The 21,918-nt window shown below is 44.0% G+C and overlaps 2 protein-coding genes across 2 annotated transcripts in view; one reads left to right on the forward strand and one right to left on the reverse strand.

The window, feature by feature from the left end:
- Positions 1-6,457: 6,457 nt before the first annotated feature.
- The window catches only part of LOC147444610 (cytochrome P450 782C1-like), a 31,639-nt gene continuing 16,178 nt past the window's right edge, over positions 6,458-21,918 (reverse strand). The window contains exon 3 of the mRNA XM_086527162.1: positions 6,458-7,319. Within this exon, the coding sequence (XP_086383288.1) occupies positions 6,690-7,319 (630 nt within the window). The 3' untranslated portion in view covers positions 6,458-6,689. The remainder of the gene's footprint in view (positions 7,320-21,918) is intronic.
- On the forward strand, positions 9,444-10,880 carry LOC147444611 (uncharacterized). The gene has a single exon (XM_086527161.1). The coding sequence runs from the start codon at positions 9,500-9,502 to the stop codon at positions 10,877-10,879; it is 1,380 nt and encodes a 459-aa protein (XP_086383287.1). The 5' UTR covers positions 9,444-9,499; the 3' UTR covers position 10,880.

Below are 21,918 nucleotides of genomic sequence, written 5' to 3' on the forward strand. Positions count from 1 at the left end.
TTATGGTCGTTTTAAAGTTGGAGATGATTGCATATCCGAGACGGATAGGGCAAGTGGAGCCAGATAGTCCGAGCCCATTTGCAGTTATGGGTGTGTTGCTTGATTTATGGAGCCTGTTGGTCATTTCAGATCAGCAATCGAAGTCAGGATGAGAGAGGTATTAGCATAGAAGTTTTGCCAAGGGTTGGGTTTGTGTCAGTTTGCCCGTTCTGGGAAGCGTGCCATCAAAGGTTTTTTGAAGCTTGAGCAGGTTTGCAGAGATAGCATGCACCATACGGAGCTGGTAGAAAGTGATTGCTTGTCAAGTGGATGCTTGGACAGTGAATTATTGCGAGATGAAGTTTGTGCCAAGCGATGGGAGGTGATGCCATATGATTTTTCCAATTTTTGGTCACATTGGTTGGAGGGTGCGTCAAGTTCCAAAAGCATCAAGATCAATCTGAGATGAAGCTGGGGACTAAGTCTACATGTGGGATTTTGCGGCTCTGTGATTGGGGTTACAAGCAATCAATGGCAGGCTTTGCAAGTTTGGGAAAGAACTAGGGTTCTTGAGATTTTTTTGGGGGCCTTTTTGTGGATTTTTGGAAGCTTGAGGAGGGCTTCCGTGGGGATGCCACATGGCAGGGTCTCAAACCCACATACACATATTGGAGCCGACACCCCACTGTGGACATCAAGGCGTGGAGAGAGCTCGAGGGCTCTTGCTCTATGGAAGTGTGTCCGCCCCACAGGTGCTGCGTTGGCGGCCCTTTGGGCGCTGGCGTGCTTTTCTGTGGCGACTATGGCAACGCCTGGTGCCTGGGGGTGGCCATGTCCCCATTTTGGGAGGTGGAGGTGGCGGTGTCGTAGTAGGTTGCTGGCAACGCTTGGTGCCTGGGGATGGCCATGTCCCGATTTTGGGAGGTGGAGGTGGAGGTGGAGGTGGCGGTGGCGTAGTAGGTTGCTGGCTTTGAAGGAGACCCAAGGCAGCAACGACTGCGCCATCATTGCCCCTAGGGGTCAGTCATGTGGGAGGGGAGATCCCAGGGCCTAGGAGGTGGTTCCCATGCAGTGAAAGGGAGAGAGGAAGTGAAAAGTTGGTCGATGTGTCAGTAGCGTGCATAGGATGCTAAAATGGAGTGTCAGAAGTGGATGCAATGCACAAAAAATCTAAAGAGGGCTGAGTTGTCTGCACGAGCCAGTAAATACCAAAGTTATGTTTTTTAGATTTTTTTGTAAAAGCCTCTATAAAGGCAACTTCACATGTAGTTTAAAGGGCTTTTTGGCCAACTTTTTGGTTTTGGGAACTGTCAGAGCTCCGCTGTTGAGCGTCGAGCCGGCCTGTGTATTGCTGAGAAGTGGCCACAAAGTTGTGGTGTTGATGCGAAGCCAGGAGGGCTGTTGAATTATTGTTTTGAGCTTGCCGAGGGTGTGCCGGCTTGGAGCTAGAGTTGTAAATGGTCAGTTTATGTTTAAAGAAGCCATCATTGTTGTAATCACTGTCGATTTCCTCTTGCCAATTCTCTTCTTTGTTGTGTGCGTGGGTTCCCAGGCGTGTGTCGGCAGTTGTGCTCCCCCGATGATCTATTGTGCACAAAGGGATTGAGAGAGATTGTGTGTGTCTAGTGAAGGCTAGGAATCGAGCTCTACGGGATGATTGGGCTTTGTTTGTGTTGTCGTATAGTGTGTGCGCGTACGATGGTGTGCAAATGGTGGTTTGCCTGTGAGATTGTCGAGTTTTGAAGGTGAACTCTAGTGGTTAGGGGTGTTGTGTATATCCTGGGCTATAGAGAAGCGTATTGACTGTATGCCGGATGTGTTCCCCCTTCCCAACACCTTCTGACAACGCCGTCTATAGGCATGCAAGTTAAGGGGCTTCTAAAGATAGAGCTAGGGGCCTGCTATAAAAAAAAGTGGTTGGGTGGAGATGAGCATGTAGTAGCTCCCTTGTCCTCTCATTTTAGATGATTATATGAATGTACATCATCCACCACTTGTAGGCATTGCCTTCAAGTGTGAGACTTATGTGCATTGTCTTTAATGAGATTGTCATACTTGAACAATTTATTGTGCATATGATATTTAGACCCCTCAAATAGTAGTCAAAGGTTCCAAGAAAATAAATTAATATATTCAACCTTATATACTTTTGAACTAATGACGTATCGAGAATTAGTCAATGTAGAAGATTCGTGCAACAAACCTAATATTTAGACCACAAAATACAAGGCTCCTAAGATGCCATAGGAATCCCAATTGGTGCCCAAATTGGAAGTCCTCATCAACATACATACTCTCTCCTATGGTGCTCTCTTTGGGTCCATGACAATATTATTTCTCCTTCTATTGCATGGATTTTGAACAACGTTGATTCAATGTCAACCAGAAATTCCTTCTATTGAGATTAACATTAGCAAGAATTGTTGTAATTCAAGGGCTGATCTTGTAGATAATAAAAAGTGCCAAGCATTTTTTTCTAGGTCCTTATGCAAAAACTCAATGTCAACACCTAAACCTTGGCGGATTATAATCGGGGTCTTGTATCTTAGCAAAATCATGTTAGGTTTGATTAAATTTGATCACATGGTCAAATTGCTAGTTGATAAAAAATTTTCTTGATTACTTTTGATTTCCTTTGCATGCATATGAATGTGAAAGCATTCTAAAATGTCTATGTACCAACGATTTTGGGAAAAATCGTTAATAGACGGAATCAACTATGATTCTGCCTCAGCAACGAAAGATAATGAAGGGAAAGCGGCGCCGCACATGCATGCAAGGGTAAATACACAATAGAGGAGGGCACGCCCATAGGTGGTCTACGCAAAACCAAGAAAGGCAAAGGGGCAAGGAGGCGCGAACTGGCAACTATCATTAACAATTGAAACTTTTTTTTAAAGATTAAAGCTTGCATCAAAAGGCACGATCTAATCCTACGCTTGTTGGGCTAGTGTAAGATCTGCAGGTTGTTCACGGCGGGGGGTGAAGGGGTAGGGAATGGACACTTAGTGTCCATTCCTCATAATACCTGCGACCCCTTGGCGATCGAGGAGGCCGGGAGCCATGGGGGAGCAGGTATTATGAGTGAATGGACACTAAGTGTCCATTCCCAACCATCAAGGGTCGCTGGGAGGCGGGCCAAGCTCCTTGCATGCTGAAGACAATTGCAGAGCCGCACACTGGTTCTGAACTGATGCTTCGCTTGCGGATGCGCCTCAATGCGTGTCGGACAACAATGTATAATTTCAAAGGACACATGCTGACGAGGTTCATGGATTACGAGTGCTGACGGGGCATGAAATCATTGGCAATGCTTGAAACGAGGTTGATAATTAATCACGGCCACTGACGGGGCATATAATCATTCACAAGAATTTCATGGTAGTTTTTGGAAATCTTAGAGAGCCAAATTAAAAGGAAGTATCCTTTCTTCATGGTGCGGGGCTAGGATCAACGTCCTAGGCATCCACCATTACATACCATATCTAGTCCAAAGGCGATGGGACGAGAAGCAAATTTTAAGCCTCTAAAGTATGTGTGGAATCAATATGGAGATATGTGTGAGCATAACAAAACTATTATAATAGATGATAGCCCTTACAAAATATTTGAATCCATTTAAGAATTGCATTTACCATTTGATGTTAAGTATGGAGGACTCCCATCAATTTCTACTCTGCTTAATTGGATCCTAAGATGCACGAGAAGCCATCAAGCTTGATTGTTGTAACCAAGAACCACTTTGACGCATTATGACTCTTCGGTCTAAGGATTGGAACCAATTTCAACAACCCTTATATGTATGGGTTCAAAGCGTTTAACTTTGGACATTTGTACCGGTCCTTATGGTAGCCATTCCGGTTGCTTATTGGGTGGAAGGGTAAAAGGCACAAAAGTGACTACCCTTTTGTCAAAACACACTTTGACTCTTTGGTTTAAGGCATTACAAGCAATTTCAACCACCCCCAAAGAGCCACTTTAATGTGGACACGAACTATATGCAAGGCTCAAAGTTGTTATCAAGGAGTTGACAGTCGACAATGATGATAGTTTATCCTCTTCATTACTACAACCAAAGAGCACGAATTGTAGACATGGAAGATATAATTAGCCTTCCATCATTTGTTGCTTTAGGAAAACATCAATTATGCAATGCTCCTCGTTAATGTCTAGGATCGTCCATCTTTCCCATTGAGCAATTGACACCTATAAAAGCTAAGACAAATTTAGGATTTCAAAGATATGGAGGCAATGCACCTTGGTCATCAATTATGCTATCACGAAGTGTTTATACATAGTCGTGTAGCTAGCCTTTTTTAGAAAATCTAGACACACTATATTTAAGCACAAAGGCTTCACACAAAAATTATTGATTAGGCAACATGAACTTCATGATTTAAACACCATCATTATCAATGTGAAACTCAACCTCGTGTGTGTTCATCATGTAATATCCTAAGTGTCGGACAACAGTGTATAATTTCAAAGGACACATGCTGACGAGGTTCATGGATTACAAGTGCTGACGGGGCATGAAATCATTGGCAATGCTTGAAACGAGGTTGATGATTAATCACGGCCACTGACGGGGCATATAATCATTCACAAGAATTTCATGGTAGTTTTTGGAAATCTTAGAGAGCCAAATTAAAAGGAAGTATCCTTTCTTCATGGTGCGGGGCTAGGATCAACGTCCTAGGCATCCACCATTACATACCATATCTAGTCCAAAGGCGATGGGACGAGAAGCAAATTTTAAGCCTCTAAAGTATGTGTGGAATCAATATGGAGATATGTGTGAGCATAACAAAACTATTATAATAGATGATAGCCCTTACAAAATATTTGAATCCATTTAAGAATTGCATTTACCATTTGATGTTAAGTATGGAGGACTCCCATCAATTTCTACTCTGCTTAATTGGATCCTAAGATGCACGAGAAGCCATCAAGCTTGATTGTTGTAACCAAGAACCACTTTTAACGCATTATGACTCTTCGGTCTAAGGATTGGAACCAATTTCAACAACCCTTATATGTATGGGTTCAAAGCGTTTAACTTTGGACATTTGTACCGGTCCTTATGGTAGCCATTCCGGTTGCTTATTGGGTGGAAGGGTAAAAGGCACAAAAGTGACTACCCTTTTGTCAAAACACATTTTGACTCTTTGGTTTAAGGCGTTACAAGCAATTTCAACCACCCCCAAAGAGCCACTTTAATGTGGACACGAACTATATGCAAGGCTTAAAGTTGTTATCAAGGAGTTGACAGTCGACAATGATGATAGTTTATCCTCTTCATTACTACAACCAAAGAGCACGAATTGTAGACATGGAAGATATAATTAGCCTTCCATCATTTGTTGCTTTAGGAAAACATCAATTATGCAATGCTCCTCGTTAATGTCTAGGATCGTCCATCTTTCCCATTGAGCAATTGACACCTACAAAAGCTAAGACAAATTTAGGATTTCAAAGATATGGAGGCAATGCACCTTGGTCATCAATTATGCTATCACGAAGTGTTTATACATAGTCGTGTAGCTAGCCTTTTTTAGAAAATCTACACACTATATTTAAGCACAAAGGCTTCACACAAAATTTATTGATTAGGCAACATGAACTTCATGATTTAAACACCATCATTATCAATGTGAAACTCAACCTCGTGTGTGTTCATCATGTAATATCCTAAGTGTGCCCCACACAGGTGGAAGGGGCGCGCGGGGGGGGGGGGGGGGGGGGGGGGGGGGGGGGGGGGGGGGGGGGAGCAACTTCAACAAGCAAGCATGAGGTGGGGTGGACACGAGAGATTATGAATGTTTACATGCGTGTGATTGCACAAGAGACCACCATCCCCTCTTTTCTCATGAGAGTTTTTATCTCCATCCGTGTGCACACAAGCAGACATGTGAACGCAAAAGGGACAACCATTCCCTTTTTTTTCATGAGAGTTAGTGTACATGCGTGTGTGCAAGCGCGCACGTCTTGGATGCAAGAACTACCACTCCGTTTTTTCTCATGCTTTACAAAAGACAGCTTTGTGACCACCTCGACTTAAATTTGAATACTTAGGAGTCTCGCTCCCAAGAGCTGAAGGTGAATTGTTGCATCACCTTGGATGCACCAGTGTAGATACTGAACTATGAAAGTGGGTGCGCAAGAGCATCATGATTGCCAAACTGCACGCAGGAGTTGGCCTACAAGTGGGGGCAAGAACAGACTTAGCTAACGATGGGAACCACCCCCACCGAGAACTTTGGCACAGTGGGTGAAACCCACAACCTGGGTGTGGAAAGCCAAACACTCTCCAGCTTACATACAGCTGTAGTCATTTCTTTGTCACCCTCCATTATTAAAGAAAGTTGGGACAAGAATCCATCCATTTCATTCTACATATAGGGCTCTATACTAATTGCCTTCAGGTGAGATGTATACATAATACAAATGGTGAATCTTAACTCACACGGGCCTTGCAAAGTATGAAGCTTTTGAATAGATTTCCATGAAGTCATTAAAGATATGAACAAAAAGACATTAAAATATAGCATGTACTCCTTTGCCCCTTTCCTCCAAGGTCTCCTTTAAAAGGGCAAAAATGGATGGAACTATAGGAAGTCATCAATTGATGACTCCAAGAGGTACAAAGGGTTATCGACTTAAGCCTGATATTGTGAAGAGCTAGCTTTGTCGCAAAAGGGGCCAAATCATCATGTTGCATTCATGGCTGACAGACGGGCATTGACAGATAACAGCAAAGGATGCTTCAGGCCAACCACAATGCCATCACTCTCTTCCATGTTAAGGGTACCTTTGGGAGACGATGACCAATCAAATGCATGAAGGAGCACACCCACCACATGTTGAAGGGTAAGTGTAGCAAATTGATAAGCAGGGCACCTACGACGCCCAGAGGAGAACGGAAGAAGTCGAAAGTCACCTCCATACACATTCATAGCGCGGTACTCATCATTTCGAAGAAAACGATCAGGATTGAAAACTGTAGGGTTATCCCAAATGGACTCGTCTTGACCAAGGGCCCAGAGATTGTGTAATATGATCGAATTGGCCGGAATATAATACCCACCCAAACTCGAGGGCTTCTCATTTAAATGAGGATCATCTAAAGGTGCTGAAGGATGCAATCTTAATACCTCCTTTGAAATGGCTTGTAAATATGGAAGCCCTTCAATATCCATCTCATTTACAAGCCTCTCCTTTCCCACTACTTGATCTAACTCTTCTTGTGCTTTTATTATTGCCTCGGGGTTTGCTACTAGCTCTGCCATTGCCCACTCAATTGCCCGTGCTGTCGTGTCAATCCCTGCAATCAAGACATTCTAAACTCAAGTAATTAGTAGTAAACTTTAGTCACAACTGTTCAAAGCACACAGTGTTTCAATATCGATGTTCCTTTTTATATAAAACAAGAGGATTTTGTGACTTATTCATAGAATTTTGTAGAGATAGAAATTATTATGAGCCAGAAGTCGAGCTGCCACGCATTTTATGCTCCCAATTATGCGATGCAATACCTCACTGCTTTGAAATCCAGAAGTGGGCTACTGTCACAGTCCAAAATTCTTCATGTGTCAAGCTTCATTTAGATGACTAGGGTTAATATAAATTTTGGAAACAAGAAGTGGCGTGATGACACACAAAGGCGAGAAATCTTTAAGATGGGTAGCCATCTGAGCATGTGAGTATGCTTATATGGGATTTCTGTCCCGATTGTGACTATGTTACAATATCACATCTACTCCTAGTTACAGATACGCAAAGTGCCATGCCAAGGAGAACCCCTACGCTTGGATGGTCGCGACCCTTCGCTCAAGTGACATGCCTCTTCGCCAAAAGCCACACTCCTTCGACGACTAGTCACACCCCTTCGCTCTACGGTTGCGACTCTTCGTCCAATGGTTGCAGCTCTTCGCCGAAAGGAAGTGTCTTTACGCCTAAAGTTATGTCTCTTCACCATGAGACGTGTCTTTTCATTTGTGTCTCTTCGTCTCCTATATAAGGAGCCTATTGTACTCGGTTTTCAAGCATTCACTCAATCAATCAAACACACATTCAGTCTTTTGAGTCTCAGTTTGATCTTAAGTATGAAGTTTTAAGTCTTAATTATAGGATTAGCACCACTAATCCACACAATGGTAACAAAGCCAAAAAAAAAATCCTGGTACCCGTAGGTTGTGAGCTTCTCACCCTCAAAGCTACACTCTATCCCCTTCCCGGGGTTGCATGGAAGCAGAAGAAAGGTGGTGTACACACGCATACACGTATGAGGTAACATAAATTTTTATGTTCCAATTACATAAATACAGGATAGAAACACAGATGTGTGTGTGTGGCATACCCGATGAATTTTGGGATGTACCCCTTCATTGGTGCCCCTTGCGCTGCTGAGTACCACTCACTTGCTTGCACCCCTCCAGGCGGCACCCTTTCACAATATAATTGCTGAATTGTTGGGGTGCCTTGAACCTTTGCCCTTGCACCCCTTCGCATCCATGCACTCGTACCCCTTCGTGGCTGGCAAGGCGTTCTCTCCCCCCAAGCGCTCTCCCCCAAGCGGCAGTGCACGGAATCTGTTAGCGCGGAAGAGTTAACGTTACGTTGGCTGAAATTTTACGCTGGGAATTTAACGCCGGCAGCCACTTACGATTTCGCATTTAAATTTTGGGAAAATTATCAAAATACCCCTCCATTTTGCTGAAATTCCCAAACGACACCTCGTATTTTCAAAATTCCCAATCTGCCCTGCGTATCCAGAAACTTACAAATACATACATAATTTCGCCTGCAAGCAAAAACCTGCACGCAAACGAAGCGCGAAAACCTGCAGCCGCGCGTTCTCTCAGCTTACAGGGCTGCGCGTTTTCTCAGCTTACAATCAGGCTGCACGTTCTCTCTCTCCAATGCCCAGCCTATATGCATTAGTGTGGGCAGCCTGTATGCAGGTGTGAGGGCATTCCCTTCTATGTGTTGTGCAAGAACAATGGCAGGCAGAGGAGCCTCTATGAGATGTATAGGCAGATACTTATGCTTTACAGTCGTGCAACAAGATAGTGCATGACACATATTGAGAGCAAGAGGCCTTTGTATGTATGCAAGTGTGGTAGTAAAGAGCAGTTGTCAGCAGATACACGAGGGAAACTATGGCTGAGAATAATGAAAACATGGTTGAGAACAATGCACCCGAAAGCTACCATGTCTACGACTCTTTCAGTCGGTGCTCAATTTGAGTCTCTCAGTGTGCTTCGTTCAATGGTTCGAGAACATGCCATCAAGTCTCATGTAGAGCTAAGGCTTGCGAAGTCAGATTGATCCAGGTACACCGTTGTATGCAAGTCAGAGGGATGTGAATGGCGCCTACATGCATCTTTGATCTCTGGTGGGCCTGGTTGTGTGGTGAAGGCATTTCTTGATGAGCACACTTGATGGTGCTTCACAGCTTGGAAACAAGGAGGCCACTGCCGAATGGGTTGCATCAAAGTATGTTGAGAAACAGGAGCTCATGGCCGATTTGCGTCGAGAAGCTAGATTTTCAATTTCATACAAGGTTGCTTGGAAGGCAAAACAACTTGCTTTGGGTATCGTTCATGGCAATCATGCAAAATCTTATGGAAAACTTCAATCTTACTATGACAAGCTTGTGGCCAGTAATCCAAGTTCTGTGGCCCATTTACAACAAACCGTTGAAGGTCGTTGTTATCGCTTGTTTCTTGCGGTTGGAGCATGCATCAATGGCTTTTCCCATTGCCGTGACTTTATTGGGTTGGATGGCACATTCTTGACAAGCAAATATCTTGGTGCTTTATTGACAGCCACAGGGATTGATGCTACGGGGGCTTTGTTTCCAATAGCATTTGGTGTAGTAGATGCGGAAAATGAAGACAATTGGTTGTGGTTTTTGCAAAATGTACGTGATTGCATGACGCGTGTTAATGGGGTCAATTTTGTGTCAGACAAGCAAAAAGGTCTTCTACCCGCTATAGAGCTTGTCTTTCTAGGGTGTGAGCATGCATATTGTATGCATCATTTGGATGCAAATCTCAAGAAGAAATGCAACAATGGGGAATTCATTCGATTGTTTTGGGTAGCAAGTTATGCTAGCACTAATATCGACTTTGACGAGACTATTCAAGGGATGAAAGCCATAAGTCCTGGTGCAACGGACTACTTATTGTCCACTTCTCCCCCGTCTCATTGGGCAATGATCCACTTTAAAGGCAAGCGTTATGGACATCTTACGTCCAACACTGCAGAGTCGTTGAATGCATGGTTGCTTGAGGCTAGAGATAAGCCTATCATATCTATGCTTGACATCATTTGTCATCAACTAACAGCTTGGTTCTATGCAGGTAGAATGGAGGGTAAGAAGGCATGTGAGTCTTTGGGAGACAGAGTGCAATTTACATTGGTTGCAAATGTAGAGAAAAACTCGCGCGACGTAGGAAATGTTGCTCGGCAATACCGAATCTTGCCCTCTAGTGATATGGTTTTTGAAATCTTGACAAATAAGAGAACATGTGTGGTTGATGTACATACAAAGTCATGCTCATGTAACAAGTGGCAAACATTTGAAATTCCATGTGCTCATGCTATTGCAGCTATTTTCTTCAACAGAGAGTGTGTTCAATCGTATGTACATAAAGCATATAGTATGCAAGCCTATTGTAATACTTATAGTGGTGTCATAAGTCCAAATGTGGATGCAAGCGAAGATGCTAATGATCAATTGAAACCACCTGCAACACGCCGGCCACCTGGGCGTCCTAAAAAACTTCGTATTAGAACCGAGGATCGCTTCAAGGAAAAGCGTGTCTTCACGTGCTCTCGTTGTGGTGGTCTTGGCCACAACGAACGTACTTGCAAAGCTCCAATTGCAGATTGATATACGTAGTGGGGATTTGGCTTCATTTAGTATTAGAAGGCCACTACAAGCGTACTTACAAAGCTCCAATCACAGATTAATATGTGGCACGAATTGGCTTCATTTTGTATTGGGAGGCCGAAATGCGTGTGAGGGGTTCTCTCTCCATTTTGGCTTCATTTTGTATTGGAAAGCCAAAATGTGTGTGAGGGGCCATCTCTTCGATGTGGCTTCATTTTGTATTGAGAAGCCAAAATGCATGTGTCGTATTTTCTCTTTGTTTTGGCTTCATTTGGGATTTTGGGTATCTTGGGAATTTCCAAAAATTTTAAGGGTATTTTAAACTCTAGGTGTATTTTGTGGGCATTCTGGGAATTTTAAAAATACGAGGGGCATTTTGGGAATTTCAGCAAATTAGAGGGCTATGTTGGTAATTTTCCCTAAATTATTATACAAACACTTGACTGGCCTTCCCCCAAATTAACCCCAAAATTAAAAGCCAATGTAAACAGCACCCTTATAATTTTTAAACCCCCATGTGACAGTACCCCTTCAATTAAACTTATTAAAAAGTGCCAAAAAAGCAAGCGATGCACCATTTTATTCAAAGGTTCTTTTCCTGCTTCTCCTCTGAATGCTGACCTAGTGTGCACACTATGCGCGCATTATCCTTCGCCAACGAGAGCAGTGGATAACCTGTCAGAAAAATAAAATAAAAAATTCCCGGACAAAATCTTGCCCAACAATTTCACTCCACATGCAGTGATTGTGATTCCGGATTCTCCTGCTCGGAGCCGGCGGACGTATAATTATTCCCGTTCCCCAAAACTCCAAAGCTCAAACTTATTCTAGAAGGACTTTCCATTCTCGGAGCACTCGTCCCAAAACTTGTTCTCGAACCAAAACCTGCATCTGTTCATTATTCCCTTTAAGGTGTAACCATGCCGAATTCTCAAGACGGAGGTGGTCAATCTAACGATGCCCTTACTCTTATCAAGGAGCAGATGGCCACACTTTCCACAAGCCTCGCATCACTTCGCAATCGTTTGGATTAGATACAGATGCAAAACACTTCTCGGAATCGTCCTACAACTTCTCGGACTACACATGCTGATTCAACACCTTCTTCCGAAGCTTCAGTGGACGAACCAAACGAACCAAATCCAACTGATGAGGTAGACAATCGCGAACTTCAATTACTTTATATAATTTTTAATGCTGCACAGAAGAAGAAGCTTGATGTTAAATTACCGGAACCATATAATGGTCACCGCGACAAGCGCGTGCTGGACCAATGGCTATTCACAATGGAGGTCTACTTGTCCAACACGGACTTAGTAGAGAGTAAAAAAGTTGCATTTGCTAGTTCTCTGCTCAAGGATACAGCATTTCTTTGGTAGCAACGACGGGTTGCTGATAATAAGCACACACCTTCTTGGGATAAATTCCAACGCGCTATTCGCAAGGCATTCGAACCTGCCAATGCGGATTTTCATACCTGATCCTCTCTTCGCCGCCTAAGCCAGACAAGTTCCTTGGCCGCGTACATCACAGAGTTCCAAAGGCTAACTCTAGAGATAGAGACCCTTAGCCCCTCTGATAAACTACACAATTTCATTGACGGGCATGAACCAATCCTAAAGGATGATGTGCACAAATACAACCCTACCACTTTGGATGCTGCAAAATTGCCTATGTGGAGCGTCTTGGCGATAATTATTCAAAGATGGACGTGAACTGATTTTACAGGGGCTTTATCATACGGAACGAGAAATTCAAGCCTCACGTGTACAAGTCAAACAGCATGATACAACAGATTATGAAACGAATATGATTTCCGATGTAAATGCTGAAATTATTATTGATGAAGAAGTTTTTCCAGGTGATACTTCGTTACCAAACAACAATAAGGACATAGTTGCAGATTCCGAGTTTGAAGACGACTATGCTTTCTTTGATTCTTTGCTGAATGATGATGATATGCCAATTGCAAGTCATGAAGTGACAGTTTCTGAAGACAATTCTGAAGAGTTTTGGGATTCATTATTGGAAGAAGATTACAATCTCAATCCAAGATCCTCTCCAGTGATTCACAAAGTTGAAATTACTCCATCTAAAGAATGCCTTGAGAAGATTTCCTCTTCACCAACTATTTCACAATTATTGGAAGATTTTGAACCAGAAGTCTTACATCGCATGAAGAATTTTGAAGATCGGTCTATTGTTGCAGTCAACCTGATTATGCCGGATTCCTCTAGAAAGTCTTTGAACAATGCAATGACATGGGATTTAGTAGTCAAAGCGAAAAGGTTTCGCAAGAAGTAAAAGTTCTCTTAAGGTGCAACGGAAGTGAATGTTGAACTTTGCTAAGATTAGTGCTCCGAATTGTGCTCAAGGTTCCTTTTACTTAGGGAAGGGAGAGCCTTTCATTCTTTTAATGAGAGAGTGAATCGACACAAACAAAGTGAATGGACATTGTGCGTAAAGGTACATGAGACTGAGAGAGAGAGAGAGAGAGAGAGAGAGAGAAGAGATTACGACACCGGGAAGTTGTAAAACCCTCCTCCGAAGGCCTCACTCTCGATGGCGAGAGTGGTCTACTATTGATTGCACAAACTAGTACAAGACTCTGATGCTAGCTTGAGAGACTATGACGCAATGAGTGACTGACTTCGGTGAATCTAATGCTGAAACTGATGCTTGAAACGTTGACTTGATGGCTCATGAAAAACGTTGACTAGGGCTTCTCCGTCGCCGATTGGCTGTCCATAAAAATGTTGTCTTGCTGTTGTTTGGAAAACGCTGGGTGGCTGTCCTTTTAACAGCTGCAAAATGCTGCTCTGCTGGTCCGTCGCTTGCTGACAATTCCTTGCTGAAAACGCTGGTATGGCTGCTGTAAAACGCTGAGTAGGCTGGCTGAAAAACGCCAGACAACAGGTTCTCAAAAACGCTAACTGCAAAAGCTGGGAATCGCTAATTGCAGAGGCCTTCACTTGCTGAATTTCCTGGCTGAAAACGCTGATTTGAGATCGCCAAGGCAGGGCTGGAATTGCTGATGAGGCTTGGTGAAAAACGCAAGCCAAGGGGGGGAGTCTTACTGAGAGAGAGAGAGGGGGGGAACCTGCTGCACTTGTGCCTGTGTTCTCCTTGCTCTTATGCCCAATTAGCCTAATCCTAGGTTTGCTTATATATAATTTTAGCAAAATTGCCCTACCCAATTCCCAACAAAAGTCACTTAAAATAATAAGTGAAAAATGTCAAAAATAGGGAAAATAGGTTTTATGCACTGGAAACTGCTCCTGATGGATTCTGATGGTAATGCTGATGATCATGCTGTGTGCAACGAGAAGATATGTATCTACTCTAAGTGCCTGGGCATGCACGGTCGGCGAACAGACTCACAAAAGTGCCAGAACACTTCCTAAGCTAGACTGACTGGACTGACTGAACCCTTGTCATGCTGTAGCTTGTCCACAGACACATAGGGTTGGATGTGTCACGTGACATCCCCTCCTTTTTAAAGTGAGGTACTGGTACCGAGCTACATGGCTTCCTTGTAGTCTGCAAACAACTCTTGGTAATCCTTGAAAAACTCTTCATCTACCCACACAGCTTTGTGGGTTCCGTGATCTTTGAACTTCAAAAAGTATTGTCTTACTCGCTTCTTTGGACCATGTCGAAACCGATGCAACAACACTTGCTCTGGCTCCATGACTTCAGCTTCATCTATGATCTTCGGCTCTTCTTCTTCCAAAATGTCCTTTGGAGGCGTTCCCTGAAACACTTACAACCAAGAAACATGGAAAACGTTGTGCATTGACCATGAGTTAGGCAACTGCAATTTCATTGAAACCTCGTTTATCTTTTTAATGACTCGAAATGGACCATACATCCGGAAAGACAACTCTAGACACTTCTTTCCAACTTGCTTAAGAGGTTGCTTCATGATTCTTAAATACACACAATCCCCTTCCTTGATTGAAACATCCTAACGATGCTTATTAGCCTGCCGTGAATAAGATTCATGAGCCTTGCTTAGCCGAAGCTTCACACTCTCAGAAGTCTCATCCAATGACTGACTTTCAGCATTGGCATTAGGCATTTGACAGACCGAGCGAGTCAAAAGTGACTTGAACGGACGGCCAAAAGCTGCCTCATACGGAGTTCGACCAATGGCAGAGGAAAAAGAGTCATTCAAAATAGCTTGAACGAATGGGAGATACAGCTCCCACTGAGACTGCTGATCATGCACATATGACTTTAAAACATCAAAAGCCAATTGATTGTAAATCTCTGTCTGACCATCTAACTGTGGATGAAAAGCCGATGAAAAATTCAACTTGGTGCCAAAATTTTCAAAGAGTGCGCGCCAAAAATTAGACGTGAACTTAACATTCCTATCTGAAACAATTGATTTTGGCAAACCACAGAGAGGGTACCAATGCTTAATGAACAACCGTGTTACATCTTGTGCAATGACTGTGACTTTACAAGAAATCAACATGCAAAACTTGTTGAAACGATCAACAATTGTCAACCATTGAGTGTTCCTTGAATGCAAACTTGGTGGAAGGTTAGTCACAAAATCCATGGAAATATCTTGAGAAGGTTCATCGCCAATAGGCAACGAAAGCAAGAGGCCTTGCTGCTTACTCCGAGGAGCTTTTACCTTTTGACATATAGTGCATTGTGTGACATAACGAAACACATCTTTGCGCATTTTAGGCCAATAAAAAAATCTTTCTATTTTTTCCAAAGTGGTGTTCATTCCCCTGTGCCCACCCGTGAGAGAATCATGTGCATCATGGAATATGGTTGGCCTGAGAGAGGGCAACACACATAGTCGTTGACGAAAATACAACAAATCATCATGAATGAGATAGTTGCTTGGCCCTTGGGACGTAAGAGCCTGCAACCAATGCTTACCAAACTCGGAATCCGCATACTGATTCTTCATACTGTCGAAAAACACACCCTGAATAAATGTGGACCTTGACTCAAAAGTCAAAATTTGTCCTTTGCGACTCAACGCATCTGCAGGGTTAGCTTTTCCAGCACATACTCAATCAAACCTCCAAATTGCTCAAAAAATTGTGACCACCGTGCTTGGCGATCACTCCAATGTGCACTAGGCATAGAGTGGAGCCACTTGAGGGCTTGATGATCTGTGCGAACTGTAAACTCTCTACCATAAAGAAAATGCTTCCAATGCTTAAGAGAGTAAATGACAGACGAAAGTTCTTTATCATAAATTGAATAATTCTTTTCTGTATCTATTGATGCTTCCGGCTAAGGAAAGCTACAGGACAACCATGTTGCTGAAGCACAGCGCCTATGGTGACATTACTCGCATCCGTCCATACCTCAAAGGGGTCATCCCAAGAGACAAGGATAAGATACGGTGCTTCTGTCACCACAACCTTGAAAGCTGCGAAAGCCTTAATGGTTGCTTCGGGCAAGTCTACGCACTGACAGCGAGTCTTTACCCCTTTTAAAACATCAGTCATAGGTGCAGCAATGCGTGCAAAATTCTCTAGGACGTGGCAGTTATTAACCATGTCACAAAGATGTGGCAACTGCTAACCTTGGTTGTTGGTTTCTTTCCAATGGGGTTTATTTTATTTGTTTTGAGGCCCTCTTCTTGAAGTAGCAAACGGTTGGACATTGCATAGCCAATGTGAACGGTAGTTTCACCCGCAAATGGGTCGTGTTCAACATTGGAATTCGTATGGTAAGAGGATGTCTATGCTCGGAGCAAGATCATACAGGTCTCCTCGTCGCACTTAGCAGGTTGGTGGATACTAGGAAGTGAACTCAATTAAGGCGTAAAGTCAAGGTGGGACTACCAACAAAAAGTATCCGACAATTGGGCCACATCGCACTTTTAGATGCGGTCCCAATGAGGATAGATGGTCAGAAGACCAATGGTAGCCCAACGGAAGCATCTCCTAAAATTTAGGGAACTACTATTTTGGGCAGTGAAACGTGTTCGCGTCATTACCTTCGGTATGACCAAGGTAACATTTTACAACTCTGTCGCGAAGTCAACTGGGCAACCGGTCAAGATATTTTTTAACGGCGAACCCGAAACGGGAAAATGCTTGTAAATGCGCCAAGTGGCAAATTCTCATGCACTTGCCTCTTCCAAAAAAATGGGCGCTGACTTTTTAAGCTGGGAAGGCCTTCATTTGCATTTTGTCACAGGTTAAGAGCTATGGAGTGCTTCCTTTCCCTCTCATGTACAGTGCGGTGCTAGGAGTGATGCCCTGCACACTACACACTGCTCTCTCTCCCCCCTACGTGCAGTTATGTGATGCCCCACAAGAGGGCTCCTCATTTGACTGATGTACAGCTGTGTGGGTTCATGCTTTTGTGCTGAGGCAAGAGCCTCCTTGAGCAAGAATAGGGGTAGCTAGCTGCTACTCCAAAGCAGGCACTAGTGAGGGTCATAACCTCACCATACAGGTGCAAAATCAGCGCTGTGTATGCGCTGTAATTTTACTGTTTTTCAGCCATACGGACGCCAGAACCTTTGGGAATCGTGCCCCACTGGCAGAGGACAGTTAGGGGACTGTTTGGGGCTGAAAACAGGGCAAAAACCAGTAAATACAACGTGCTGAATTTACTGTTTTTGGGCAGGAATCAGAGGGTATACGCTAGTAGGAGCGAGTTCTAGCAGGGGAATTGGTTTCGCGCAAGTTTAGGGGCTGTTATGCTGCCGAAATTTGGCCAAACAGGCGATATCTAGTGGGATACAGTCAAGGGAATCCCAGGACTCTTCTTTGTACTTTACCCTCCTAAAGAATAAAGAAATACCGAAAGGGGCACCAATTTTGGAGCCTACAGGTTGTCAACGTCTGCTCGGAGCATTTTAGCTTCCGAGCCGTGTGTGTGATTAAGTGTTAATTCCCGTTACATGTCTCCTTTGCAAAGTGCTCTGTGTGTGTGTCTTAAGTAAAGAATTTTGGGTGAAAGCCAATGCCTACCGCCCTACAAGCCGGTTTCATGGTTCCGTTCCCGGGACTTCAATCACTTTTTCCTTAAAGAGTGAGCCTGGATTGTTTAGGGTAAAGACACAGAGTGCAAGAACGCGGGGATTACACTATGGCCGACAAGGGGAAGGGAATTATGGAAGAGGGTTCCTCTTCAAAGGACAGGCAGGAGATTCCTATGTTTTTGAGATTGGCGAGAACTCACGGCCACATCAGTTTGTACCTCCTGTCAACGTGAATGTCCCTACAGTAGTACAGGGCTTTATGACTGGGCAACTTGAGGATGATGCGTTCAAGACTCAGTTAGTTGTCGCGGTAAATGTCTTTTCGCAGCTGGTGGAGAATCCGAAGTTTATGGAATTCTTGCAAGCGCCACCAGTGCAACAGCAAAATAGGCAACCTACGCCGCGTACGGAGCTTGTTGATGCTCAAGCCCAGATACTTCATGTGGCGCAGGAGGAAAAGGAACACTCGCATGTTGCGGAGTCGGGGGCTTCAAAGTAGGTTCCTCCCGTGCTTGAACAGGTGGCTAGAACGCCTATTCTACAGGTTATGCCAGTTCAGCCCGCCACCTTTCAGAGCCAGCATGCTATCTTGAATGGACAGGGAGCTGGATACCAGGCAATGCACTCAGTTTTTCCACCACCCACGGTACATCCTCGGTATTTCGGGGGTGGATCAGTGTTCCAAAGTATGGCTGGTTATGCGCCTGGAAGTTAGCCGTACATGCCAGGAACAGTGTTCGGGGGTATGCAAGGCATCATGCCAAACCGCATGTATGGTAGTATCGGCATGCAGCAAGGTTTCCATTGCAACCAGGGCCAGTTTGGGGTGCCACAGCGTCATTTTGGCATGGCTGGTTTTTTTGGACAGCAGCCAGATATCGCACCTCTGACGCAAAATGTGAATGGCCAACACGTGCTGATCATGCCTACTACAGTGCCCATGTTGCAGACCATTCCATATGACAACTTGGGGGCACTAGAGAAGCCGAAGGCTTACAAAGAAGGTGGTGCACCAGTAAAGTTCAGTACCTTCAGTGGTTTCGAGGATAAGACAAAGGCCCTCACTTTCCTCCAGCAGTTTGATACAGCTTATGCGGGAAGGAATTTTACAGAGGCCTCGAAAGTCAGGAAAGCTGCCACTTTCTTAAAGGACAATGCGCTTACATGGTGGACGACATTGTTAATGCAAGGACAGGCACCCGCCACTTGGGTTTACTTCAAGCAAATGTTTGCATCTGCCTGGCTATCAAATGAATTTGAAGCCGACGTCCTAACACATTGTCACCAGCTTACTTCAGCTTCATGCAAGAGCTTGCTGGAGTACAATAGGAGGTTTTGTAAAGCGTTACTCTCAGTGACCTTCTACAAATTTGTGCCACTGACAGAGCAGATAGAGAAGTACTGTTGTGGGCTGCCTAAAGGGCTTCGCGATTACTGTACAAAGAACAGAGTGGCTACCCTTACTCAGCTTATGGAAGTTGCGAACACTGGTCTAGACTTGTTGAAAGGAGAGGACAGTGGATTTCCGAGCAGTGACAAAGGACGGCAGCAAAAGAAAAATTCAGCGAAGAAGCCCTTTGTGAAAACGGCTCCTGATGCGTCACAAGGGTCAAAAAAGACCACCAAAGACAAGGATTCAGCCGGGACTTCTGGAGCGCAGGCAAAGAAACAGAAAAAGAAGCCTTTTGTGCGCAAGTCGCTCCAGGAAAAGAAGGTCCTAATGGTTGAGAACAAATGCTTTATATGCGAGCAGCCTGGTCACTTTCCTATCAATTGTCCACAAAGGAAAAGGCGAGCTGACTCACAGGATAAAGAAGACCAGAAAGGCAAGAAGCCAAAACCCACGGCAGGTTTAGTGCCAGACATGGTGGGTGACAGGCCCAGCACAGATGCCAGTGAGTTATGCAGGGCATGGGGTAAAGTTAGGGATCAGACGGCACTCATCTTCTTTGATCTAGGTGCCAAAGCCAACTTTATCTCACCAGAGTTAGCTATGAAGCTGGGTACACAACAGAGGCAAGGTTGGCATGTCCTGGCTACTCAGAGTGTGTTACTCCCATCATTGGAAAACTGCATCTGCATATTCAGTCGTATGTGGACACTGAAGAGTTTTACATCATGCCGTTGGAAGGTTGTGACGCCTTGTTGGGGATCCCGTGGATGTTCCGAGTGCATGGAGTCTTGGATGCCTACAACAAAAAGATCACTGTACAGCATAGGGGCAAAACTCACATCTTGGATGTAAAGCTTAAAGGAGAGTCAGTCCCTATTGTATCTGCTTCTGCTATCACTTCTGTAATAAAGAATCATCTTTCTGTGTACTTGATTTTTGCACGTGAGGTCTTAGATAGTGATCAGTCAAATTTATCTGTGTTAGATAAAGAAAGGTCAGCATTTTTCCAAAAGTTTAGTGACTGTTTTTCTGATTCATTACCGTCGCAATTGCCGCCAGAGAGACCTGGAACCATCGAATAGATTTAGTGCCAGGGTGTAGCCCACCAAATAGACCTCCCTACAGGATTAGTGCGGCGCAGCAAAAAGAGATTATGGGCCAGGTTGAGGAGTTATTAGAGAAGGGGCTGATTCAGCCTAGTTCTTCACCCTTTTGCTCCCCAGTGCTCCTAGTGCAAAAGAAGGATGGCTCATGGCGCATGTGTATTGATTACCGTGCATTGAATAAGAATACCATCAAGAATAGGTTCCCTATTCCTAGAATTGATGATATTCTCCATCGTTTAGAGGGTGCTACAATTTTCAGCAAGATAGACCTTAAGAGTGGGTACCATCAGATTCGTATAAGGCCAGAGGATGTGCACAAGACTGCGTTATTTGGTCTTTATGAGTTTCTAGTGATGTCGTTTGGGCTAACAAATGCTCCTGCCACGTTCAACAGAATGATGGACCAGATTTTCCGCTCGCATCAACAGTTTGTTGGCACGTTCTTCGATGACATGATAGTGTATTCGAAGAATAAAGAGGAGCATAGGCGTCACTTCACCATTGTGTTTGAAGAGCTACGCAGTCACAAGTTACTTGTCAATCCTAAGAAAAGTGAATTCTTCCTCGAAGAGATCCACTTTCTGGGCCACATAGTCTCAAAGGATGGTGTTAAAATGGATCCCGCAAAGGTCGAAGCTATCAAGACACGGCCAGACTTGAAGATTGTGTTCCTACTATAGAAGGTTTATCAGAAATTTTGCAGAGATAGCATCGTCTCTTCACGCATTGCAAAAGAAAGAGGTCACTTTCAAATGGACCCAAAAAGAGATTTCAACTTTTAGTCTCTTAAAGGAAAAGTTGACTTCAGATCCAGTTATTGTTTTGCTAGATCTCAGGAAGTCATTTGTGGTCCAGTGTGACGCGTGTGGCAGTAGCATCGGAGCAGTGCTAATGCAAGATGGACGGGTAGTAGCTTATGAAAGCCGAATTTTGCAAGGGCCAGAGAGGACTATGCAAGTCTATGAGAGAGAGCTCTTGGCCGTGATTCATGCGCTTTCTAGCTGGAAGCACTACCTCTTAGGTGCTGATTTTGTTGTCCAAACAAATCATCAGACCTTGCGATACTTCTTGACACAGTCAAAGTTATCCGAAAAGCATATGCGATGGGCAAACATTCTTTCCATGTTCCACTTCCAGATTGTGCATGTGGAAGGCAAGAAGAATGTTGTGGCTGATGCGTTATCAAGAAAGCCACAAATTTCAGTTGTGTCAATTCCTTATCATCATGAGTTAGATGACATGAAGGAACAGTATACTGCTGATGAAGATTTTGCAAGGATCTTTGAACAGTTACAAGAGGGGCAACATCACGAGCACTACCTCCTCAAGGATGGTTTTATGATGATGCATGGCAGACTTTGTGCCACTAGGCCACTGCGACATAAGGTCATGGAAGAAAGTCATGTCCCACCGTATGCAGGACATCGTAGCATTGATGCAACAGTTAAAGCGGTAGAGACATTCTTCTATTGGCCTACCTTGAGGAGAGATGTGGATGCCTTTGTGCGAGCATGCATAGTTTGCCAAAAGGTCAAGTTTGACAGGCAAAAGGCACCAGGGATAT

This window comes from Adiantum capillus-veneris, chromosome 13 (assembly GCF_014529385.1).
Source record: "Adiantum capillus-veneris isolate H3 chromosome 13, ASM1452938v2, whole genome shotgun sequence".
Classification (NCBI taxonomy): domain Eukaryota; kingdom Viridiplantae; phylum Streptophyta; class Polypodiopsida; order Polypodiales; family Pteridaceae; genus Adiantum; species Adiantum capillus-veneris.